At 44.5% G+C, this 27021-nt stretch overlaps 1 protein-coding gene across 4 annotated transcripts in view; it reads right to left on the bottom strand.

Annotated features, from left to right (window-relative positions):
- Positions 1–1710: 1710 nt before the first annotated feature.
- Trit1 (tRNA isopentenyltransferase 1) overlaps positions 1711–27021 on the bottom strand; it is a 38902-nt gene continuing 13591 nt past the window's right edge. Inside the window, exons 1-11 of one of the 4 annotated variants that reach the window (XM_029539891.1) lie at positions 17399–17450; positions 15845–15985; positions 12994–13092; positions 12179–12324; positions 9619–9761; positions 7772–7883; positions 7305–7417; positions 7072–7149; positions 4459–4568; positions 4036–4153; positions 1712–2547 (exon numbers count right to left, since the gene is read on the bottom strand). In XM_029539891.1, the coding sequence (XP_029395751.1) occupies positions 2378–2547; positions 4036–4153; positions 4459–4568; positions 7072–7149; positions 7305–7417; positions 7772–7883; positions 9619–9761; positions 12179–12324; positions 12994–13092; positions 15845–15985; positions 17399–17401 (1233 nt within the window). In that variant the 5' untranslated portion in view covers positions 17402–17450 and the 3' untranslated portion in view covers positions 1712–2377. Of the gene's footprint in view, positions 2548–4035; positions 4154–4426; positions 4569–7071; positions 7150–7304; positions 7418–7771; positions 7884–9618; positions 9762–12178; positions 12325–12993; positions 13093–15844; positions 15986–17398; positions 17451–27021 lie in introns of those variants that run through there. The other 3 variants (XM_021199807.2, XR_003844076.1, XM_029539892.1) reach the window with 3 other exon arrangements.

Raw genomic sequence — 27021 nt, 5'->3', positions numbered from 1 at the left:
TTTCTTGATTGCTGACATTTTTAAAGCTTTAAAATATATTTAGCAACCTAAATGAAGCATTTCAGAAAGCTAAGCTTCCTCTAAACACAGCCAGCTCTACACAGCACTTAAGAGCTTGAGTCTGCTGGCCTCATGACCAGACCAGCCCTGCCCCCTTGGCAGAACTCCTCCTTGGCTGGGAGAAGATAATGGACGTAAGTGCTTCGAACTGTTTCACTGCTGACCAATGCACAGGTAGCCACAACCTTTGAAGAGTTTCTTTGCTTCTATTTTGTGTATGCGTGTATCTGTATGTGTGGGGGCAGACCAGAGAAATGACCCTAGGTGTCACTCCTCCTAGGGCATCATTCATCTTGTGTAGAACTCTCTGCCTTTTAAAAAACAATTACTATTGTGCAGGTATGTATGGTGTACGTATGGTGAGAGTATGCAGATGTGGGAGCCAGAGGACAACTTCTGTGAGTCAGTTCTTTCTCCTTTATTGAGCCAAAGTGTATCTTGTTTGTGCATGCTACACACTCCAGGCTAGTTGGTCAGAGGACTTCCGGATGGTTCTCCTGTCAGCTGCTCTCATCTCTCTGGAGCTACGGATGACAGGTGCTCACATGCACCCACTTTTATATAGGTACCTTTACCGGATGAGCCACCTCACCAGCCCTCTACCTTGATCTTTTTAAAGACAGTGTCTCTCAGTGAACCTGGGTGTTATGGACTGGCTAAGCTAGCAGGCAAAGAGGTCTAGGGATGTGCCTTTTGCTGTCCTTCCTTCTCTGCCTCCAAGTGCTGGGGATCAGAAATCAGGTCCTTGTCCTTCCAAAGCAAATACTTTACCCAGAGTCTCTGACCCACCACACCCCCACCTCTATTGACAGTGTCTCTCACTTGTCTGCTAGCAGCAAATTATACTAGGCTAGACAGGAGTAGGCACAAGATAATTCTGTTTCTGCCTCCCTAGTAAATGAGATTAGAAACATATTTTGTTAGAGATGGCTCACTGGTTAAGAGCACTTGATGCTCTCATAGAGGGTCTGGGTTTGATCCCAGCACCACACAGCACTTCACAATCACCTGTAACTCAAGCTCCAGATATCAGATGATAGGCAGACTTGTGGTGTGCAGTGACATCATCACCAGTAGGAACAGCAGCAGGTTGCCACCACACCAGGCTCTTCTGTGGGTTCTGCGGATCTAACTTGGGTCTCATGCCTGTGTGATGTGTAATCTACAGATCCAATTTGTTTGTGTTGTGTGGGGGTTGTTTTGGTTTCAATATATAGTCAAGGCTGGCCTTGAACACATGATTCTTCTTATATGACCTTCCAAGGACTGGGGTTCTAAAAATTAAGTTGAGCAGAGATGCTCTTTTTGTTGTTGTTTTTGAGACAGGGTTTCTCTGTGTAGCCCTGTCTGTCCTGGAACTCACTCTGTAGACTAGGCTGGCTTTGAACTCAGAGATCCATCTACCTCTGCCTCCCAAGACCTGGGATTGAAGGCCGGCACAATCATGCCCGACTCAAAAGCTCCTTCCCCTCCTTTTCACACTGAACTCTTCAGCTTCCGTGTCCCTCGGTCCTCCTGTCTACACTGGTTGATATCAGAGTTCTCTAATGGAACTCTGGGGATCGTTGAGGAATGCAAGTGTTTGGTGATGAATCTACATCTATGATGAATGAGGAGTCTGAGAAAAAGCTATAAATTGACAATGTAGCATGCTGTATACAAACTATAGGGCTTTTACAAATCTTTTTATTTACATTTCAAAAGAATCTATAGATTCCTGCCCTAGATGAACAGCAAGGACAGCCAGCAGGCACAGGAGCAGCTCAGCAGGCTCTGAGTCTTTCTTGAGTCTTCAGGATCCAGGTCACAACCAGCTCGGCCTGACCCCGTCTTCTGGATTCACAGAGCTGGGGCAGCTGCTCACTTCGTCATCTCTGCACTGCCCCTGTCTGCTGTTCTCAGGTCCAGAACTGACTGCCTTGACAGTACTTCAGTCACCTACAAAAGCACCTGGAGATGAGGTATCTCAGCCAGCGCCAGGGACAAGAGCTCTCTTTTAAAGGATGCACTGGATCTCGGTATTCAGCACTAAAAAAGATCCTCAAGTAGAAAATGTGCAATCTGTGCCTCTTTCTAAAATAAAACCTTTAAGGTTCAAAGAAAAAAAAAAATCCCACTCTGAACTACATCATTACCAGACACAACAGGCACACAGGGAGCTGAAAGGCCTGCTGTTTCCACTGCAGACCAGTACAGAATGAAAGAAGACGGTGGGGCCTTCTGCCCAGCGTTCCTCAGTCCAGGCATGGGAGAGCGGCACTCCCCTCCCTCCTGGACTTGATCCCCACATCTCTGCAAAGGCCACAAGGCATGGCTCTCAAACACTGGCCTTCAGCTCTTGACTGTGCTGCCCTGAGGATTCCCCCTCTCTGTGTTCCGGGTCACAGTCTGGGGAATGACTTTGGCTTCCTATGGCACTGATAGTGTCTAAGTCCAACCTTCTTCTTTTCTTCAATTGGTGCAAGTGAGATTTGGATTTTAAATGTGCTGAGAAAACAAAGACCAAATACACAAAAGGTCATCAGGGTTTTCTAGAATTAAAAAAAAACAAACAAACAAAAGCATTTAAATGACACGCGTTTTTATTGCTATTTAAGACGGTCTTACTAAGTAGCCCACACTGACCTCAAACTTAGGCTTCTCCTGCCTTCACCTCCCAAGTACATGGCTCTAGGCCCGTGCTATACACTGACTGGCTAAGGCTCTGCCAGCAGGTGTGTTACATGAACTCCCTGGTCCTCTCACTTTTACCCAGTGACTAGTTCATACAGGCTCATTTTTACTATCCTGTTCTGCAAAGAAACCTCCTTTGGGAACACCTAAAGGGAGGGATGACCAGACTAATTTTTAAACATATTCATTTACTTATTTGTGTATATACATGGGTGGGAGACTTGTGGAAGTGGGAGGTGGTTCTCCCTTTACCATGCTGGTTCCAGACACTGAACTCAAGTCACCAGGCTTGGTGACAAGCTCCTTTATCCACTGAGCTAGGCTAAATTCTTCTACACATATTAAAAGCATCACTAAAACAAGGTTTGAAGTGTGAGTGTGGCAGCATTGAGAAGCTGAGAGACTTTGTGTGGGAAGAAGAGTCAGCTTTCTTCTCTAACCAGAGCGTAAGGCGGCCCTGGGCTCTGGGCTCCTCTCCACGGCAGCAGGGGATGGGAGCACGGACTCGACAGATGGCACTACAGAAGGCTCACACAGCCAAGCTCACAAAGGCTCCCCCCAAAGGACAGTCGACAAATCGAACCACTAAGTTTCCTTTACAAAGCAATCAGACGCCCTCTCTCTCTTCCCCTTTCATCATTATACGCCAACAACAATCAGGGCTTCTTCTGCTGCTCGGGCACACAGCCGTCCCAGTCTCTGACAATGGGGTGCATTTTGCCAGAGATGCCAGTTAATAGACCCAATCATTGTATGGGGTGATATGGAGAGAAACATCTACTCTGAGAGAACCAGTGAAGCACACTCTGAGCAGGCTTCCTGCCGCCGCGAAGGCTAGCGCAGGCTAGCTCTCACTGCACTTCTTCCCATCTTCTATCACAGTTTGAGCCATGACCAGTTCAACAGGTTATCTCGAGAGGCTGAAAGACCTCTGGGCCTGAGGAGACCATGATGCCTGCTCCCTTCCAGCTGTGCTTCTGCTCCAAACTAGCTTGCAGGAGTTGCCTAAAATAACTTTATTTCTATCTGTCCCACAACTAAGTTCTACACAGGAAAGGCCAACAAACTTCTCTCAATAGAATACTCCTATTCTAGCTGCATCTGGAGGCTAATGGACTTCTGCATGTCAGCTATAGAGGTAACTGCCTAGTCTGGGAAAGGTTCTCAGGAATCTGTCTGTCCTGTTACAAAGCTGATTCCAGCATACAATTATTAAAGACTAAGTTTTAGAAAGTGTGACACCCTCACCCACACAAATATATTTCCCGTGACCCTCCATACAGCCCCTCATCTGCACTCTACCTGCCCATTCCCGGTCCCCAATGATGATCCGGTCACAGAGGTCACACATGTGGTAACTTCTCTTGTTCTCACTTTCATTGTATGCCATCTTCACTGGAGTGGCTGTAGGTTTGTGACCCTAAGAGAACAACAGGGAGGGGCACTCAATGCAAAGAGATTTGGGGACAAGTCTTTGATGTTAAAGAGAATGGGATTTTCCCAAGATTCCTTTTTCATCCCCCAGAGAGCAGGTGGGCTGTTAACAGATTTTAGCAACAACCTTTCTAAAGGAGAAAGCAAAAACAAGCTCCAGAGATGTAACAGCAGTCAGCCCTGCTGCTTTATCCCATTGAAGACATTTGGCTCACCAAAATAGCAGCAAAGGTGCCAGTAATAGAAATACTCTGCAAACCTGATCAGAGACCGGGCCTCCTTAACAGTCACCTGGATGAAACTTTGTACTATATTGAGAGCAGGTTCCAGAACAGACTCCTCCCACTTGGAAACATCAGATACTTCTAAGCCATATACCGGGGGGACACTGGGACCAGGTCCTAATGATGACAAAGAAAAGTTGTGAAAGCCTGGCCTATAAGTTCCAATCTCTTCTGTTTCTAAGACTCTTAAAACCCTCAAGTGGAACACACAGGGCCTAAGGAGTGACACTCTGATCATGCCATGATTCTTCTATAAATATGAGCCACAATCTCAAAGACCCATAGTCTGACTCACAGGCAGGAAACATGCATGATCATGTAAACAGGGACTTAGGTGCAGAATCTTTGATCCGTAAGGAAATCAAAATGGAGTAACTAACAGCTGTGGTGACTACCTAGGTGGGTCACTGTGATACAAAGGCAGTAGTACTTTATAGGAGGAACTAAGCTAAGAGGTTGAATAAGTGACTACTCTACTGGCCTGGGGGCTGATCATTAAATCTCACCCTGCCCTCCATGCTTTCGGGGAGGAGTGTCAGAGACTCATGTGGCCCAGCCCTGACTATCCTCAAACTCACTATGCACCTGAGTTAGGTCTTAGAGCCCAGACCCTCTTGCCTCTCAACCTTCTAAGTGATGGGATTACAGCCATGTAGTACAACACCAGGTTTCTGAACACCTTCTTTAAGAACCATATATAAAGGATGATAGAAAGTCCACTCTGTGGTAAACACTTCCGAACGGACATGAGACTAGAGGGAGAAGGAAAAGTCACCACACATCTGAGCACATCAACTGTGCTCTAATACTTTAGCTGCAGTTCACCTCTGCATTCCACAGCCATACTAGACTGCCTTCCACAGCTAGGTGAAGTTAGTTACCTGAAGGCAAGAAGCATTGTCCCATAGACAAAAAATATCAAAGGCATCAGGATGCCAACGGCTGGCAGGTGCTGGCCTTTTGAGTGTGCCAACCACAAATAAGATTCTCCATAGACTGGACTGGCTTACACCTGCCGCCACATGGAAAGGTGAGACCAGGAGAGCGCAGGCAGCACCCACAGCACACCTGGCCTTAGTCAAGCTCTGCACCTGTTTCCAGGCCTCTCTACATTTCCCTTTCTCCTCTAAGTCCTTTGTTGGGCTTCTGTGCCCTGTCTAAGCACCTTTCAACAAGTTCTCGGCTCCCAGCTGCTATTTCTGGCTTGGGTCCAAGGCCAAGCTGGGGTGGGGAAGTCCCTCTGGCTCTCTGCCAGGCCATATCCCAGCAGACTAGTCCTGGCCAATCAAATGTGGCTCCTGACTTACAGGGCAGCTGTGCCTTTCACTCTGGCACCAGGATTGAGCCTGCATGGAATGAGGTGCCATTAACTCCTCCGGCCTCAGAGACAGGAGTTACTATGGCCTTACAACAAGAGGAACTTCTAAATCATTACAAAAAGCTTTTGTTTCAGACTTACTGTCAGACATGGGAAGGGAAGTTGTACTTGAGATCTGTGAACATCAAGTTCAGCTGAGACTAAGATGGGACCCATCTATGTATCAAGACAGGAGGTAAAGGGTAAACTGAAGGAAGTGACACCATACACCAAGGTGTACATGGTCAAAGGCACCAAAGACCAGGGGCAGAGGCTCCAGCTGGCCTACCTGTAACTGAAAGCAGAACCCTACTGGCAAAAAGCAACTGGAGATGATTCAGAAGTGTATTTTCAAAGTGTCCACAAGATAAAAGTGGAGTTTCACTACACTTAAATTAATCTGCTTTTAGCTCATAAGCGTACCACTGGGGACCCGAGGGCCGATATGAATGTCGGGCAGCCAAGGGCATAGCTAAATGAAACATGAGCCCACACTTAAGAGTCAAGCCTGTATTTGGGCTCTCTTGCCTAGTAGCCAGGGGTGAAGGTCTTCACGTTCTTATCTGTAAAACAATTGCCTTCACCTTGAAGCCTTAATTCAACTATATAGAGCACTAAATTTAGTGCCAAAGACACAGTATGAGACCTTCCTTCTCTCTCCCTTAAAGTTCTGTCCAAGTCTGGAAGTGGTTGTACATACCTTTAATCCCAGGACTTGGGAGGCAGAGGCAGGTGGATCTCTGTGAGTTCAAGGCCAGCCTGGTCTACACATCAAGTTCCAGGACAGCCAGGGATGTTATACAGAGAAACCCTGTCTCGAAACCCTCCCCCCCAAGAACATTCTATCCCATTAAAGTTTCCTTTGAAGCAATTCAAGTGCCATGTATATGATCACAAAAATAAACCAAGGAGAAACATTTCATTTTGCTCTTTTTAGTAAAGATCACCAGAACCAGGCCCCACTTTAACTAGGAAAGTTCCCCGCAGCTTTCTGCCTGCTCTTCAGGTACAAAACTGAAGGTAGAATCAGATCTGGACACCCAGTCTGCTCACACATTGCTGCTGTGGCCACCACCATCTGCTCAAGGGTGAAGACAAATCTTCAATGGAAACTTAAATTGTTTCTCTTTTTTCCCCCTGAGACATCATTAGAAAACACCCCTAAATAATCATCTATGCAAAAGACCTTGGGGCCCAATTCTTAGGACAGACCAATACTCTGTTAAAAAGGATCCAGAAGATGAGAAGAAAAGTGGGACTTACTGCTCAAAAAGCGGTTTTTAACCCATCGGTTCTGTTTCCGGGCATATCTCTTAGTTACTTGTTTCAGAGCCTCAATACCTGGAGGATACAGCGGACACAATGGCATCCGGGTAAGCACTTCTCTCTGTTGGGCATCAGCAACCTCCCAGCCCAGGAACAACAAAAGAAGTAAGCGAACTATCAGAGTACCACCCAAGGGTGTCCAAGGCTAGGTTACACACGGAGGAATTCACCTTTCTTCAGAAGCTGGTTACTAGTCTCTGGTGTGCATTTCCCCTCAGTGGTCAGGTACTCGTGAAATTCCTTGAAGCCAATTGACTGGAAGATACCGTGTTGATAATCCTGACTGGGAACAGGAGAGTGTCAGCGGTGAGCCACAGCCTCTGGAAGCCAGCAGGGGCCTTGGAGGGTGTCACTGATGAGAAGAGTGAGGTCCTGAGCAGTAACTGACTGAAATATTCCCCTTCCCACCCACCCCCAGCCTCCTCACTGCCCCCAGGTTAATTCCTTAAAAAGTAACTCCTGGGAATGTCTGAAAGAAAAGCCAACTTTCACTCCAACAGGTATAATGCCCACCTTCAACAGGTCATGCCACTGCCGAGGCTGACGACTAGTAAGTAGCCAGTACTAGTCTTGTCTATAGTCTTGCAACCATGGGCAAGCAAAGGAGGGTAAATCAGAACAGCAATCAAATCCTCACCTATTTTCTGAAATGTTCTTGAGATTATAGCGCCTGTGAAAACCTCTCAGCTCTTCCAAGAGTCCGGCAGCAAGCATGTCATCCACTCTTTTATCCAAGCGCTCATCTAGAACTTGAGTCAGAACAGCCCATGAATGAATAGCACATGAAGTGCCTACTACACACTCACATGGCAAATTGACTAGGCTGCCACAAAGAAGGGTTTCTATCCGAATGAAAGGATTCCTCTGATATAAAAATTCATTTATTTACCTGACCTTTGGACTGTGTAAGGACAGCAAAACAGAGCAGAGCACACACCGTCCTGCTATCTGAATGGCACAGCGGGAACCAAGGGCAGGCGCTTTAATGGGCACTACACTCCCCCAGCTTTAACAAGTGGCTGAGCATCTCCTGGTTGACTTTTCTTTTCTCTTTGGTCTTCTGAGACAGCATCTTACTCTGCCTCCTGAGTGCTGGGACTAAAGGGCGAATCACCGCGTCCAGTGGTTGAGTTTTCCTAACTTTTGTCATATTTTTTTACTCTATCTTTGTCGTTTTCATCAGAATCCTCTGGTGCCCTCCTGGTGCAGCTTCAACTCCCCAGGTGAGTAGGAGCTCATCATCACGTGGGTGCAGCAACTAGACACAGCACTGCCATGAGGCAGCCCCACTAATATATACTGAACTGTGTCATAAGGTTGGACTGTACAAACATCCCATTACAGTTGCATTCTTTCATAAACTTCTAACTGAGAACGACTTAGGAGGAACTCTCATCACAACTAGGACAGTCTGCTCTAATCTGTTCACTGCTGTTGACTCTCAGCCTCTAATGACCACGGCTCTTTCTCTTACTTGCTAAGATTTGTTTACCGAGGACTGGTCAGTAAACCAATGTTTTACTGTTCGAATCTCTGTAAGCAACCTGCTGGGAACTGAACACAAGGTCTTGTGACTATCAAACAAGTGTTTTACTACTGAGCCACACTCCCAGTCCCACAACTTTGCTTAATATTACTCTATTGAATTTTTTCATCAGCACTATGAGATACATACTATTATTATCAATTCTATTTTACTGAAGAGTTAGAATACATAGTGGCAAACTAATTGGCCTGAAGAACTCACAGAGTGGGCAGAGAGCTGGCTCAGCAGTTAAGAGCACTGACTGCTTTTCCAGGAGGTCCTGAGTTCAAATCCCAGCAACCACATGGTGGCTCACAAGCATCTGTAATGGGATCTGATGCCCTCTTCTCATGTGTCTGAAGACAGCTACAGTGTACTCATATAAATAAAATGAACAAATCTAAAAAAAAAAGAATAGAAAAAAACTCACAGAGTTAGGAGACAGTGAGCAAGCGTGTAAGGTGAAACAATGTCTTTAAGACTGGACCATTCACCACTGGGTGCTCACTGGATGCTTGCTGGATGAAACAGTCCCCAGCACAGGAGATCAGGATACTTTAGCAGCAAATGCTATCAGGTTAGCTAGCCAGTCGCCACACCCATTTCTCAGGCCTAATGAGCGATCCTACCAGCAGCCAACCATGAGGTCTGACAGGAAACCTCCCTTCACTCTGTCCTTTCGACCTTCTCAGCAGCAGTCTCTCTTCAGTCTGCACATTTCATCCTACCCTACTCTGGAAATGAGAACCACTATCCTCCTTCCCTGCTTTCCTGAAACACCTAAGGAAGCACTACACGGGGTCTACGGATGTCTAAGGCGAGGCGTGGTGACTGACACAGTAAACTTGGGAGCTCACACTAGTGTTCACTGTCAGCCACCAGTGGTTCGAAGCACTTGACACATAAAATCCTAGTATTCTCCGTTTTGTCTCAGACAGACTCTGGACCGAAGCATTTACCTGCCTGGTCAGCATGGAGCCAGAGGATGCATGGGTTAGGGAACCTGAGAGGGCCTCCAAGAGGACCACCGCCTTCCTCTGCGTGCTGACGATGAAGGAATTCACTGTGAGAGATTCCTGTTTCTTCAAACACTTGCAAGCTCCTATGTTGTTTAAAAAAGGGGGTGGGGTGGGGAACCCATTAGGAATATTCATTCTCAACTGGAATAAAGAGAAAGACTGTCTCGCAGAAAGCTTCATTTTTCAACTTCATGTATAAATTCCCAAAGCACGAAGCTCCAGCTTTACTCTAATCCCAGAGCTATTTAGAAAGGTACCTAAACTCTGGGTGAGAAATAGCACTGTTCTTTTAAAAACATATTCTAGAATTAGTTAAACGGGTTCAGAAATAACAGGTTTCTTCTGTACAAACAGAAGGAGACTCACTTTTAAGTGAGCAGTACAAGCTTGTTTGGGACACTTTGTACAAGCCAACAAGTCTGGTCTCGCTGGAGTGCCTTTCCCACACTGCCAAAGCATGCTGCACATCCAGCTCATCCACTTTCTCTTTAACTATGGCTCGCACTAATCAAGAACACTCGGCTAATCCACTACACTCTCCTGGAACAGAGGCTATCAAAGAGCGAGCCCACACACTCATACTTAAGCTGCTGTCCACGTCTGTGTGCAGTCTGCTGTATTACAGCACCAGGTAACTGAGCTTCCAAAGCCAGTCTCTCTTGGATGGCTGCAACTTACCAGCTGGAAAGCCATCGTTCCCTTCCTGACCTACTTTTGTTTCCTGAAACCCCAACACTAGAGGAAAACCCCTTATTGTTCAATAACCATGGTAACTCAAAGAAGATCTATAAAAAAAACAAAACCTAACAGTACCTCACCTCCTAATGGAAAGAAGAATACAGACTCCACCCCAAAGAGCTATGATAAAAGTCCCCATCTTTCTGACAGGTCAGGCACCAGAGTTCTTGCCTGGAACTTAGTGATTCTTTTTAAGGCACAGTTCTCAAGCAGCATAAAAAATAAAAATCTGAACCAGGTGGTGGTGGCGCATGCCTTTAACCCCAGCACTCGAAAGGCAGAGGCAGGTGGAGCTGAGTACAAGGCCTGGTTTACAGAATAAGTTCCAGGACAGCCAGAGAAACCCAGTCTCAAAAAAACAAAGAGAAAGAAAGATCTGATCAGGAAAGCAGAGAAAACTAAAGACAGACTCTAAAAAAAAAAAAAAAAAAAATCCCAGCATGCAGAACTGTAAATGTAATGTTCACTACAATGTTCCTGAGCTTAAAAAAAAAAAAAAGGAGAGGTTTGGATTGAAATAAAATGTATGGAGTTGGGCATGGAGACAAATGCCAGATTCCAAACACTGCTGATACAGATAAGAGAGACTAGGAATTCAAGGCCACCTTCAGCTAAGGCAGTCAGGACTAGGGGAGATCTTGACTCGACAATGGGAGGGGGTGGGGGTGGGGGTGGGGGGTATGCCTGAGTACAACTTGCATTTCCCTAGAATATCCTCCTTACCAGGGTGATAGCACCTTTATGAGGAGAAGGTTAGAATGTACCCTCCAAGGAAACCTCTGTGTGGAAAAATCTTTCTCCTTTTTTTTTTTTAAAAAAAAAAAAAAACTTATTTATTTATTTATTTACTATATTTAAGTACACTGTAGCTGTCTTCAGACACTCCAGAACAGGGCATCAGATTTTGTTACGGATGGTTGTGAGCTACCATGTGGTTGCTGGGATTTGAACTCAGGACCTTTGGAAGAGCAGTCGGCGCTCTTAACCACTGAGCCATCTCACCAGCCCAAAATCTTTCTCCTTTAATGTAAAATTTCACTAGAAGAGAGCACAATTGGGTGGGGACATTCTTAAATGGCTCTTCTAAGGCAGAATAATGGAAACGTATTAAGAATCTTTAGAGAAGAATACTTCCTAAGCCCCAACACTACTGTTACGATAGCAAGTGATGTGTGTCGCTAGCACCTACTAAATCCTTCCTTAGATGGTCTCCTGTGCCAGACCCAGGAGCCACTCCCAACCCTGCAGAGAACAAAGCAACACATGAAGCTTCGATCCCAAAACCCTCTGAGAAAGCATGTGAGTTCATTCACTCACCACTTCTCTTTCCTGCTACAAAGTTTCCATGTGCAAAGGTGAGCTGACTTGTAAGACAGCATAGAAACACCACCTCCCACTGGGAAAGCTACTGGGCCACAACCCAGCATTGCACAATCAAATTATGAAACTCAAGTCACAATGTAAAAGGATTACATGCCAGAAAAATTTTATATGAAAACTGTTATACAAGCAAAGATCAAATAGAAAATGAAGCAAGATTACATAGGCCCCGGGGGGAAAAACAATATAGTACTATCCTTTAAGAGGTAACAGCAAAGCTGTTTACTGAGGGAGATGGACTGAGGCGGTGCACTCCACTGAACTAGAACAACAAATCAGTTTCCACTATTACCAGCCCCTCTATCACTCAGGTTAGACACACACTTTACTGTCTCCAAGCTCTATAAAGGGACTCTGGGGTAATGGACCCAGGCTTCCTTACCTGGCCACTTTGCGTTTGTCATGTGGGTGTAGCTTGGCGGCCATTTCTGGGTCCACCTGGCTTAGCCGTTTATGGAGTTCGTGACCATCTTCCTTTTCAAGCTCTACTTTCCGATCAACTGCTTTCCCGGTGCCTATCTCCCGGGGCTAGTACATGAAAGTTTAGAATAAATTTAATCTAACATTCAATAAACATTAAGACTATAAATGGGCCAGAAATCTTGCTAAGCCTTAGAAATAAAGAACAAAGATAGAGCTGAAGATTGTACCATACAGATCATAAACCAAAATTTTCAATATCCTGGTAAGTAAGGGCACTTGTCGCTTTGGGAAGTACTTGGCTACTCTGCTTGTTTAACTGGGCTACCACATCTATTTTACATATTCAGCAGTAGAGTGCACACTTCCTAAGGATAACAAAGAGTGGACCAGAACTGCTAGCACACTGCCATTTGCAAAGTCCTGCCTACACAGCAGCACCTCCACAGGAAAGGTCAGAGCTGGACACCTCTGACATACGCACTATGTGGCAGCCAGGAAATGCTGAGTCAGACAGATATACTGCTAATTTACAGGGATGCTAATTAATCCACAGAGCTTTTTTCCCACACACAACCCCTACCCTTAGGCCAGCTTGGAGGAGTATACTTCACATACGGAGGTGGCATTTGTTCAGAATATTAAGTAGGAAAATTACAGCTGCTGACTATAAGAAACAGTTAAGAGTCAGCCTTCCTCCCACTAAAATTATTTGGCAGAAAAGAAAAAAAAAAGGGAAGCCATTTCTTTAGTGAGTTACAAGTGAACTAGACTTACCTTGGTAGTAATAAGAACTTTCCAGAGCAGAGATTCAATGTAATAATTGGTTCCTCCCACCACAATGGGAATTTTGTCTCGAGCAAAAATATCTTCAATGTAAACATTAAGAAAGCTATTTAATATCAATAAGTGAATACTGACTCATGTGGGAAGAAGATTATTAACAAGAACTCCCAAAGGCCAGCATGCGCATGCACACCTCAGGCTGCCACCCACTTATGCTTATGTGCACATGCACATACATGCACACAGACTAAGAGTATGCACACTACATACACAACAACAATGGAAAGGAAGGAAGGAAGGGAGGGAGGGAGGGCGGGCAGGCTAGCTGGCTGGCTGGCTGGCTGGCTGGCTGACAGAGGGGCTGGAGAGATTGCTCAATGGTTAAGAGTGCTTGCAGTTCTTGCAAAGGACCCAGGTTCAGTTCTTAACACCTACATGGCAGCTCACAACCATCTATAATACCAGCTCCAAGGGATCCAATGCCCTCGTCTGACCTGTACTAGTACTAGGCATGCACATATACACAGATACACATGTAGGCAAAGCATTTACACACATATTTTATTTAAAAACAGAAGAAAAAAAAAGAAAAGCAGACACAAATGTACGATGACACCTGGTTCTAGAAATGTCTGGGTCTTGCTATTCCTAAGGATGCGCACCAAGGTGACACTAGTGTGTGACCTTGCTTTCTGAGGTAAGACACAGGCTAGCTCTCCCACGCCACAGCTGAGTCAGAGTCTGTCACTACTGAGCTGTAGTGCTCAGTTCAGCCACTTGAGACCTCACCAGACTTCAACTCTAATGGCAAGTTACTCAAGCTATCCGAGCTTCACTTTTCTCATCTATAAAACTCCAGAGTGTTTAGGAACATGAACTGTAACTATGTATAAAGCCTCTACTGTAATGCCTGAAAACCAGGAAGTACTCAATTTACTGCAGCCACATATTTCTGCTTCTTGGGATTGATTCTCTTTAGAATTTCTGCTGAGCAGATAATTACTTGCTTTAACTAGGGCTCTGCTTGTTTAAAAAGAAAAGTTGACTTTCAATATGTAGTTAATCATTTACTTGCTCCTTCTTCCTGCCAGCCAACCTGCAGTGTAGAACTAGATGAGGGTTTCCGCCAGAATCCTTCTAATTGGCAGAATAGGAAGGACGATACTACCAACCAAGGATCACAGAGGGCTGGCACCAGGCCTAACAGCCTATAATCTCAGCACTCACAATGCTGAGGCAGAATTCTATCACCTCATGGCTAGCCTGTGCTACATAGCAAATATACAACCAGCCAGAACTACACAGACCTTATCTCAAAAAACAGACAGGAGCTAGCAAGATGGCCCAGTAGGTAGGTACAGGCTCTTGCCACCCAGCCTGCCGACACAAGTATAGGCTAGCCTTGAACTCCCCATCTTCATGTACTGGGATTCTGGAGCTCACTGGGACACTTTCAGTTTGACACTGTGACTTCTATGCTCTTAACCAAACTTCAAATCTAGCCTAGAGCTAGTCTGTGAAGTTGTCCTTTGCTGCCTCTGTGCTTGGAAAACATCCAACCCTCTCCATGTCATATCATTCTTTATGAGCAATCTGACTGTCTCAGAGTAAAACCTCATCTTTAGCTGTCAATCTGAAAGGGATTTCATATGTATACTATCTCATCTGACACAACAGCCCTGCAAAGTAGGCAGACTTGAAATTATTATCTCCATTTTAATCTACCCATTTGATAGGCAAAGCCACTATCTCACTGTCTGGATTTGAATGCCATGATTAGTAAGGAGGGCAAACTTTTTCTATGCTTATCATCTGTGCTTGCTCCTATGTGAATACCAGCCCTATAAGTATCTTCATATTCACAGGAGAGTCCTTCATTTATTAAGAACATTAGCCACTTGTTCTCTGTGTTATAAACATTTTCCCCGGGCTTATATATGTCCTGTTTGCTCAAAGCTGGGTTGAACTGCTGTGTAGTCAATGGCCTTAAGGTCCACTCCTAGGAGCTGGGATTGCTGATGTGCACCACCACACCCAGCATAGTTTTGTTTTTCAACTTTTGTAGTTACAACTGTGGCAAAACCCTACAAGATAAATGTGGCTACAGTTTATTCACCTTTACTGTTACAAAGAACCTCTATGAGTAAAACAAATTTTGTACATTCTTTGAGAGTACAAATTTGGGTGTTTATTGCTATTAAGGGCAAAATTTTACTGTATACCTAGGTCAAACTGCCTGAACTAGAGTGTCCTAGGGAACATGCCTAGGTCTTCTGGTTTGACAAGCCTTTTACTTTACTTTTTGAGACAGGTTTTCTCTCATAGGCTTGCCTAGAACTTCTTATGCTGCCATGACCTTGAACTTCTGATCTCTTGCTTCTGCCTCCCAAGTGCTGGGATTATAGGCGCTGCCACCATGCCTAGTTTACACAGTGCTGGCGATCACACTCCAGGCTTTATGCATGCTAAGGAAGCCCTCCACCTGGGTCTGTAGGCCTGACATGCACCCTTACTGATGCAAAACTAATCTATCTTTGTTTTCTTTTTTGGTTCAGAAGCAGGGCTTCTTTGTGTAGCCCTGGCTATCCTGGAACTTGCTATGTAGACCAGGCTGGCCTTAAATTCAGAGTAATTTGTCTAACTCTGCCTTCTCAAGTGCTAATATAAAAGGGTACCCAGGGCTTCCATTCATTCTTTACTACTCTGAAATACATAAGATAAATATATACATCCATTTCAACGTACACTGAGTTCCCTATTATGCGCGTGCGCTCCCACCTTCTTAGAACAAACCACTACTAGAAACCCTCCAGGTCTGGGTGCCAAGTTTCCTTAAGGATATCAGGGCCGTTGCTTTGTTCCTAAAGTCCACCACGGTGTAGCTGGTCACAAGTGGATCCACAAAGCTGATCATGTGGTGCTGGCACATTTTCTGCTCTTGGGCAGAGACCTTATTGGTGATGATGTCTAGCCCTTCATAGACCTGAGAAAGAACACGAATGAGAGAGTCATCAGCCTCCACAGCATCACATGCAATGAGCAGAAGTGACGGTCGATTTCCCCCTCCAACCCCAAGCCATAGGTCTAGCTTTGGTCTGGAAGCACAGCCAGAGGCACAAAAGCTAAGTCAGAAAAGGCCCTGGCTTGCTTGCCATACTGTAGCTGTTGGCCTGACTGAAGAGATTAAGGAGGTACATAAATCCCTGCCAGGAAAAGGAACTCCACAAGAGTCAAAGGTTTCTCTAGGCGTTTAAAAACAGCGTCTTATTCTGCTCATCACAGTCTCCAGAAAGGAAAACAGTTTTTTTGCATTGTTCATAACTGTGCTCCAAAAGGTTCAGTAGTTCTTGGACTTAAGGGGCTCTAAAAAGTTTTGGGATTCCTATCAGATTGGTTCCATTTTATGAAGAAGTGTCAAGCCCATGAAGACACAGAAAACATGCAGATCCTCACTACTGTCCTGTTCTACCAGCGACATCAGGATCTGCCCAGGACTGCTCAGGTCAGCACTTAAAAGTCTAGATACTTACAGGCAATATGCTGCCTGAAAGCTCTTGATCTGCCAATTCTACTAAAAGTGCAAGAGTTCTTTGTCTGAATGGAAGGTCTCACTCAGATGGGGACCAGACTTGATAATACTAGTTTGGGAACAGGGATAAATGTCTGGGATGAAATGTTCTCTCTGTAATCACTGACTCTGTGAGGAACACTGAACCAACAAATAGCAAGTTCCACAGAGCCCCAAGGATGTTAAAGGCGTTTTCTATCTCACATTTCCCTTTACTTACACTAGTGTCCTTTTGTTTTGTTTTGTTTTGTTTTGTTTTGTTTTTTGAGACAGGGTTTCTCTGTATAGTCCTGGCTGTCCTGGAACTCACTNTGTAGACCAGGCTGGCCTCGAACTCAGAAATCCACCTGCCTCTGCCTCCCAAGTGCTGGGATTAAAGGCGTGTGCCACCACGCCCAGCTAGTGTCAAGTAAGTAGACAACAGTGCTATGGTTACAAAGAAGAACCCTGGCACCCCGGTCCCTCAGGTAACTCCTGGCTCTGCCACTTCCTGGTTTTTAATGCTTGGAGTACAAGGGCACCAACTCCTCTGAACCCAATCCCACATAAGTGCAGCAGAGGTACTAACTCCTGACTCAGGGTTGTGAGGGCTAAATGATTTAATCCATATACAATGCCCTTTGTTTTTACCTGGCACTTGCTAAGCATTCATTGTGGCTCTGTATTACACTACTTTTCCATCAGACACTCAAAGTAAACTTTCATTCTGGGATCTGCCTTTAGAAATATCTTCTAGGGCAGTGGTTCTTTCTAATGCTATGTAAGTGTAATTCTGACAGAAGGTAGCCACAGAAGTAGGCTCAAGTTATTACACACAGAACTGCTTACCATGTGGTTTATAGTGCATACAAATACCAAGAATATCAGGAAAAATAAAATATTGATAGTTTATCTTGTATTCATGGAGTTAAAGACTATAGTTCATATAAAAATTTAAAAAATCAATTACTAATGAGTTACATACATTAGTAAGGCTATCTTTTGCGTCCTATAGCTTTAGATTAATTGGAACAGGACATAACGATATGGGTGAGCTGAACATGGTAAACTCATCTGTAATCCCAGCACAGGAGAGGCTGAGGCAGAAGACCACAAGTTCAAGGCCAGCCTGCACTGTACGGAGAGCTCTAGTCTCAAAGAAACAAAAACAAAAAAGACACGAAATAAGGACACATGTCACTTGAAATCTGAGTCAGGAAGCTTCTTAATGTGTATTTCACAGAATATACTTCTATACTCTAGGTTTGCTACAGTGTCAACTGGGTCATATAATCACATGGTTCAGTGTTCTATGCCAAGTCCCTCTTGGTTGACCTAAACTATGATAATAACAATGAAGACCTGCAACAATGCCAGTTTCCAAACTAAAGCTAGAAGACAGACCTGTGTGTGTGTGTGTGTGTGTGTGTGTGTGTGTTGGGTAACAGTTTGTGATAGGACAGAGGTGGAGAACAGGAAGCTCAGTGGGTAATGGCACTTGCCACCAAGCCTGGTACCAACCTGAATTGGATCCTTGGGACCCATCCACCCCCACCCCCCCCACAATCTTGAATGTAGTATTTGCCTAACATGCACAAATCCTGGTTTGAACACAACAGCACACAGGCAGACAGAGAGGTGCGGTAGCTCATGCTTGTTGCAATCTTAACACTCTAGAGGTGGAGGCAGGAGGATGAGAAATTCAAGGTCATCTGGCTATAGAGAGTTCTCAGCCAGCCTAGGCTGCATTAAACTTTACCTCAGAATAAATTAAAACCTGAGCAAGAGTCTTACTATGTATATGTAGCCCTGGCTGGCCAGGAACTCGCTATGTAGACCATGCTGACCTTAAACTCAGGCATCGCCTGCCTTTCACATGCTGCAGTCTCTGATCTGTGCCCCATGCTCAGCTCACTGTTTCTTTACGGTCTCAGGTAAGGCTGGGAATGTGACTTAGGGGTAGATCACTTGCCTAGCAAGTGAGACTTGTCCTAGTTTAGATTATTAGCACCACCAGAAACAAATAAAAGAACACAGAAAACAAATGCTGACAAGGATGTAAAGAGTGTGGAATTTGTGGGACACTAGTGTTTAGAAATTTAAAACAGTGTTTACACTACAGAGCAGGGTGTAGTGCTCCCAGCTGACATCATCACTTAACATCACCAAGGCTCTGAGCTGACCTTACCCACCCTCCTTCTGCTGCTACTGCAGCTACTGTTGTTTGGAAACAGAGCCTACTCAGGTCCATTACCATCCAGTGTGTGTGTGTGCAAGGGGAGAGACACATCCCCAGCAGTCTACCCCTTGACCACACCATGGAATCTTTCATCTGAACAACAACAAATGTGATAACCAACTGAATCAGCAAAATAACAGCTGTGCTACTGATGAGCCCACCATACAACCCTTGACCCAATATGTCTAACCAGCTATTCACCTTTCCAGACTCTCTTCCTCACCTCCCAACCAAGCCCTTCTGCACAGTACCTGTCACTCAGACTCTGGACAGTCATTCAGTGGAAGTGACACAGGGGAGGGAGGCCTTCTAAGCAATAAGGAAGGCTGAGGTCAAACGGCCTTTTCTCCACTCAGCACTGGCAGCTCCACACCCAGGTCCACCTGCAGACTGAAAACTGCAGTAAGGAAACCTGGAAACCATCCTCTCCTTACTGCAAGGACTCGCCTTTATCTAGCAGGCCCCAAAGGCTTTCACATCCAAAGGCATCGCCCAGTCTTTCAGCTCTTCCACAGTCCAAACCTGGCCACAAAGAACACTTCTGCGAGTGTCCCTCAGCCTGTACAGCAGCAGCCCCAAATTCCTAGGCAATGACAGTGATGGCAACTAGGAGCTTGTCAGCACCAAACACAAGAGCAGACAGCTGTTGGACAGTTTGTCTCAGACACCTGCCTTGTCCTTCTTGGTACTGTCTATGTGCCAAGTGGAAGAAAATACTGATAACAAAAGTTGGAGTCTTTCACACAAAATCTCCATGGGAAAAGTTCTCGTAACAAGTAGTGAGAAATATCTGAGGCCAGGCATTTAGTGCACATCTGTAATCCTAACACTTAAGAAGTAAAAGAATAAAGATCACAAGTTTAGGTCAGCCTTGACTACATAGAAAGACCCTGCCTCAAAACACAAAAATGAGCCAGATGTGGTGGCATATGCCTTTAAACCCAGCAGTAGTAAGCAGGCCTCTGTGAATTCAAGACCAGCCTGGTCTATGCACAAGTTCCAGGTCAGCCAAAATTACATCCTGAGACCCTGTCTCAAAAATTAAGTGAAGTAAGGAGGAAGAGGGTAAGGAAAGAAACATCAAGCAACAGTAAAAGGTCCCGGCCTCTGACCTGTGTCCGAGAGCCAGGATGAAGCAGCAGCAGCTCTCCTATGCCTAAGCTTTATGACCCCCATAGAAAAGCTGAATCGCCAGAGACACGCAACAGGCTCTTAGCCCACTGCCTCCAAGACCATGAAGCTGGGTGGTCCATGTTTTAGCCTACTTTCCTTGGTATCCCTGTATCAAAGTGAAGAACATGCAGGACACACTGTGATTCACCAAAAGGTCAGAGTTCTCTGACTTTACTTATGACCTCATCCTGTGTAAGCTGACAGAAAACCTATAGGCAACACTAGACCATGCAGGAGCTGACCAGGACAGGTGCAGGGGCAGCTGTGCTCTGACATTCAGTGGCCTGCCAATGGCTGATCTCTGAGGTATTAGAGTCCTTCCTCTCCCTGCTCTGGGGACTAGAAACACAAGTTCTCTGTATGCATGGAGCCTGAGACCTACAGAGGGTGAGGTAAGAGCAAGCTCACTTGCCCAAGCCTCAGCTCTTTCAGTTACAACTCTGCTGTCTGCTGTCTGTCTAGACTCATCTCCGGCCTCATCTGTCCTGTACTAAAAGGACTCCTTCGGGGTCTAAAAAAACTATTTGTTCCTATGAGCCCTTCTCTCTGGGTCTGTTATACTTGAAAAACCATGTTTTCATAGCTTTGATCATTGGCCTCTACAAATAAAACCTGATAGACAAATAAGACCAGGAAAAATAAAACAAAAATGGTGGAGCCAGAGGACTGAGCCGGCTCAGCAGTTAAGAGCATTTGCTACTCCTGCAGAGGGCCTGGGTTTAGTTCTCAGGAGAACAGGGCAGCTCACAACCAATTGTGGTTCTAGTTCCAGGGGATCCAATGCATTCTTTTGACATCCTTGGGCACTTGGCACACACATGGTACAATACATATATTCAGACAAAACAGACATGTTTAAAAAAAAAAAAACAGAAAAATTTATAATGGTAGAGCTATATAAATAATGTGGAAGTTCTTCAAACGTGGCAAATCTCCTTTTGGTAAATACCTAAAATAATAAAAACAGGGTATTAAACATCTGGGTGTAACACGTAAATGAGTATACATCTCTATGATGGGATATTACAGTCTTAACAAGAGAGGAGAAACTGTGACTCATGTTAAGACAAAGATGAGCCTTGAAGCCCTGACTGATGAGTGAAACCCACAGTCCTAAAAGCGCACAAATCTGAGGCCCCAAGAACATGACTGCACGGACACAAGGCACCTACAGCAGGTACGGCCACAGAGACAGAAAGCAGGCTTGCTGCTTACTGGGCAGAGCTTCAGTTTTGAAAGGCACGAATGTACTAGAAATGGAAGGTGGTGGTGGTCACAGGAAGACGTGACTTTAGGTAATGCTGCTCAGCTGGTAGAAGTAACACTGAGGGTTAGCAGGTAAAGGAAGGCATTTGCCACCATGCCTGACACCTGAGTTTGACCCTAGAATCCACATGGTAAAAGGAGAAAACTGAACATGCAAGTTGCCCTCCCTCTGTGTTCATGCCCTGGCATGTGTAATCATACATACATGCATCCACAAAATAAATGTAACAAAAGTTTTTTAATGGTCCTTGAGCTAGATGTGGTGGCATGAACCTTTACTCCCAGCACTCCTGAGGCTGAGGCAAAGAAGGAGGTAGGTACATCTCTGTGAGTTCAACACTAGTCAGGAATACACAGTGAGACTCATCTCAAAATAAAATAAAATAAAGGCCCTAAGATAATATGATCAATTTAGTTTATATATTGCCATTTTGTATGTGTGTGTGTGTTTCTGGAGATTAAACCTAGGGTTTTACGTATATGAAAAAATGTACCCTCACACTGAGCCATGTATATTTTATCTGAATTTATTACTTTTTATGTTTATTGTTTGAGACACGGTCTTATGTAGCTCAGGCTAGACTCACTTTGTAGCTGAGGCTAACCTTGAACTTCTAATCCTTCTGCTTCTACCTCCCAAGTGCTGGGTTTTACAGGTGTATGCTGCACAGCAGCTTTAAAAAGAAAAGTACTAGCCGGGCGTGGTGGCACATACCTTTAATCCCAGCACTTGGGAGGCAGAGGCAGGCGGATTTCTGAGTTTGGGGGCAGCCTGGTCTACAGAGTGAGTTCCAGGACAGCCAGGGCTACACAGAGAAACCCTGTCTCAAAAAAACAAAACAACAACAAAAATAAATAAAAAGAAAAATCACTGAAGACAGCAGTAGGCAGTGTAAAACAAGAAAATATTAGCCATGAGATAAAATGTTCAGAATTACTCACAGCACTGATAGTATTCCATCTCTTAAACTTAGTGCCGTTACATCGGCATTTTTTTTTCCCTTTTGACAATTTACTGAGCTATATGGACACAAATGATACATTTCCTGGGTATTATTTTTTGTCCCTTAAAACCAGCTGCAGAGCTAAAAAGTAAAAACAGGAGACTGGAGAGATGGCTCAGTGGTTAAGAGCACACAATGCTTTTCCAAAAGCCCTGAGTTCAAGTCACAGCACTCATAGGTGGCTCACCAGTGTCTGTAATTCTAGCTCCAGGGGAACCTGATACCCTCTTCTGGCCTCTTTGGGCACTGCACTCATGTAATACACATACTTGCAGGAAGTCATACATGTAAAAATAAATAAATGACCATCTAAACCGCAATAATAAGCTACTGATTTGCATTATAGGTAAATATTCAAACACACCTATAGGGAGGTGAAGGCATAGCTCAGTGGGAAGCAAGCACTTGTCTAGCACATCCTGGGTTCAATCAGAGAAAAACAGAAACAAAAATAAAGTAATAACAAAACCCCAAAACAAATCATTTTGTAAAATGCTATTTTTGGCCCAGGTTTAGGTGACAGCCATATCTCAGATACTTCAGTCATGCTTAGAATTTTATTATTTATTTACGTCTAGGACATTTTTTTCACCAAGTCAAATTAGACTTGTGGCTGAATGCCTTGCATACATCCTCGCACACAACTTCACAGTTTCAGTGTGGTTCTACTTAATAAGAACACATAATTAAAAATAAATCTTTGAGTGATTTGTGTGCAGATGAAGATGCTCAGGCCAGGCCCAGTGTCCTATCTGACGTTTTAAGTGGTGTCTGAGCACCTGCATGACGTGGAAGTGCGTGTCTGTGTCTGGGAAGGCAGTTCTGCATACAGTAAAAAGGAGCAGACTGTCAGCTTTAAGTTTTGGCTTCCTTACCCAGCTGGAGCCTTCACTTGGCAGGTTATGGAGCTAATTTTTATTTTTGCCTTAGGTTTCCTCATCTGTAAAGTGAAAATAATGAATGCATCTACATTCTTCATTGAGTATTCTGATAATGAGTTAATATATGTAAAGTGTTTAGAACCGTGCCAGCAGACAGTAAGTACTACATTAATTGCATGACATTATATTTAATATGTTTAATTACTAGTGATTAAACATGATTTTCCTTGGCTCTTGGAAGTGAGCCCCCGGCAAGTGTTTGAAAGAAAAGAACCTCAATGTACCAGAGCAAAGAGTGTAACTGGCCTCAAAGTGTTGGGGGTCAGAGGGCAACTTCAGAAGTTGGTTTTCTCCGTCCACCATGTGGTTTTCTAGGGGTTCAAACTCAGGTCTTCAGGCTTGGTGGCAATTCGACGGCCTCAGGATGGGGCTATTCTAAAAAGACTCCTGCGCCCTTCCTACTGGCCAAGAGACTACTGACATCTGATCCCTAAGGAACTGGAATTTCCCCAGGAATCTCACGCTGAAAAAGTAAATTGTTGAACCCTAGTGCCACCAGATGAGGAACTAAGGAAGACATTTCACAGAGTTCTGACAACTTGTCAGACCACCCAGCTGGAGAGACCGGAGCTGAGACAGTGGGGCAACTCTACACCATGAGCAGGATGTTGACCTCTTACACACTACGTACACCTAAACCTCATGTCAAGACCGCAAAGATGAACAGGGTTGGGGTGAGGTGTTACTGAACCCCTTTCTTTACCTGTTCTTACCATTGTGGCAACAGTGAATACACCTGCTTTCCATGCATTTCTCTATGCTTGTCGGCTTAACTGGCTTATTAAAGATGGTGGTGGCACACACCTTTAGACAGAGCAATGGAGCTAGAGGCAGGCAGATCTCTGAGTTCAAGGCCCGCCTGATCTATATAGAGTGTTCCAGGCTATACAGTAAGATCCTATCTCAAAAAAATAAATAAAAGACAGGTGGCTAAACCCAATGGTTAGGGCTGCCATGGCCCAGGCTCTATCTGACCTCTAACAGTTCCAACAACAAACGGGGCTTAAACACTGAGACAATGTATGACCCTTAAAGCCTAAAATATTTATTAATGCCTCTTAACAAAATATTGACAGCTGCTGCTCTAACCCCAGTACACTTTCCTATTCTGACATACCCAAAGGGGAAACTGAGACCCAAAAAGACCCATGACTTGTCCAGTTACACCTACATATAGTAGCAGGGCTGAAAGCAAACCCAGCAAACATGGTAAACATGCCTACCAGGTAAAAGGAAGACCTTAAAGTAACAACACATTGCAAAATTAAAGATATTGGCTTTTGAAGTTTGCTGTCAACAGTTACTAGGATACTGGCTAATTGCTGTAACCCAGAAGTAGTGCTTTTGACATTCTCCAATGACATTTGTGACCCTAATGTATGGCAAAGGTTGAGAACCACAGTCAAGTGCTGAGCTGGACTGTAAGATATAAACAAGGAGAGAGGAGACCTGGGCAAATGGCTCTATGAATAAAGCACACAAGCAAGAGGAACAGAGTTTGGACTTCCAGAACTCACATAAATGCAGTGCAAAAGTGTGCAGCAAAGATGAGACTCTGAGCAAGCTGACTAGCTGGAGTAGCCAAAATGGGCACAGTACAGACTCAGCAGAGGACCTACCTCAATAAGTAAAAAGGAATGAAGAGACCCAACATCAACTTTGGCCTCCAACCACACCACACATATTAACAATATACACACTACAAATACATATACATGCAAAGAAAAGAGAAGAAAAGGCTAAAGAGAGAGAGACAGACAAACAGACAGAGACAGAGAGGGAGGAAGGGAAGAGGTGACGAAAAAGAGATGGCAAAGGACAGGAGGAAAGAAAGTATACTGGCTGGTTTTGTGTGTCAACTTGACACAGGCTAGAGTTATCACAGAGAAAAGAGCTTTAGTTGAAGAAATGCCTCTATAAAATCCAGCTGTGGCGCCGGGAGGTGGTGGCACATGCACGCCTTTAATCCCAGCGCTCGGGAGGCAGAGGCAGGCGGATATCTGAGTTCGAGGCCAGCCTGGTCTACAGAGTGAGTTCCAGGACAGCCAGGGAACAGAGAAATCCTGTCTCAAAAAAACAAAACAAACAATAACAACAACAACAACAACAACAACAACAACAACAAAAACAACCAGGAAATTTAGCAGGGCATATTGACACACACCTTTAATCCCAGCACTTGGAAGGCAGAGGCAGACAGATCTCTGTGAGTTAAGGTCAACACTCTGGTCTATAGAACAAGCTCCAGGACAGCCAGGATTATTATATAGAGAAGCTAGTCTGAAAACAAACAAACAAAAACAGACAAACAAAACCTAACTAACAAAAAGAACAGAGAATTCAAAAGCAGAAAAGCACAAAAGGCCAATGTACTCTTGAAAAGGTAACTGACCCCATTAGAAAAAGGGGGAGGAAGAAGGGAGGCAGGCAGGCAATTTTGTTTATCAGACTAAAAAAAGAAAAGAAAGAAAACTAAACAAAAATGTTTCAAAGAAACATGGTAGTGACGTATCAAAATGTAATACATGCAACTCAACAACAAAAAAGACAAACAACCCATTTTAAAAATAAGCAGCCACAGCTGCCTGGGGAGGTTCAGGCTTCTAAGTTTAACAATAGCAAAAATGAAACGGGGCGGATACCTACAACTTTGAGGCCAGTGTGGGCTACACAGTTAAAAGTTAGCCTAGGCTACATATGAAGACCAAACAAATAAAATGAGGGGCTATAGCTCAGAGGTATACAGCACTTGCCTGGCATGTATGAGATCATGAGTGCCCCTCACTGGGGTTTGGGGAAGGGTCTGGGGCTTGTGTTCAGTGCTAGAGCACTTTGCTAGTATGGGGTCCATCCCCATCAGAGGGGAAAGAGGGCAACAAAACCATCAACAGTCATTAAACTATAAATCAAAACTAAAGTTAGACACCACTTTCAAAAACACTAGAATTGCCTTTTAAAAATTAAACTTTGCCTGTGTAGAGATCAGAAGACAATTTCCTAAGTCAGGGTTCTCCTTCCAACACATGGTTTAGTAGCTGACTGTCCTGTAACTCACCATATAGACCAAGTTGGCATCAAGCGAAGAGATCTGCCTATGCCTGCCTCTACCTCTGCCTCCCAAGTGCTGGAATTAAACGTATGTACCAATACATCCAGCTTTAAAATAAATTTTTTTTTCCGGTCTTTTCGAGACAGGGTATGAGAGACAATATGGAGAAATGGGTATCTCTATACACTACTGGTAGGAATGTGAAATGGTGTGGTCATGTGGAAAAGTCGGGAAGTTTCACAAAGTTAAACACATAATTACCACATGATCTAGCAATGTTAGCTATATGCCCAAATAACTGGAGTGGGGTGTAATTTCAAAAGGTACTCAAACTCATGTACTCACTTGTTCATGGCTTAACACAAATGGGAGAGAGAGAGCCACCTGGAAGCCCCCGGCTGCTGGGGAAGCCGCTTACTAGGGGATGGGATTTTTATCCAGGCTGAGAATTTTTTTTTTTAAAGATTTATTTATTTTATTTATATGAGTACACTGTAGCTGTCTTCAGACACACCAGAAGAGGGCATCAGATCCCATTACAGATGGTCATGTGCTACCATGTGGTTGCTGGGAATCGAACTCAGAACCTCCAGAAGAGCAGCCAGTGCTCTTAACCACTGAGCCATCTCTCCAGCCCTGAGAATGTTTTATAACCAGATAAAAGAATTAGTTCAGCCGGGTGTGGTGGTCCACGCCTTTAATCCCAGCACTTGGGAGGCAGAGGCAGAGGCAGGTGGATTTCTGAGTTCGAGGCCAGCCTGGTCTACAAAGTGAGTTCCAGGACAGCCAGGGCTATACAG

This window comes from Mus pahari, chromosome 6, assembly GCF_900095145.1.
Source record: "Mus pahari chromosome 6, PAHARI_EIJ_v1.1, whole genome shotgun sequence".
Lineage (NCBI taxonomy): Eukaryota > Metazoa > Chordata > Mammalia > Rodentia > Muridae > Mus > Mus pahari.
The sequence above is the reverse complement of the archived record's forward strand: the minus strand, read 5'-3'. Positions and strand labels throughout refer to the sequence as shown.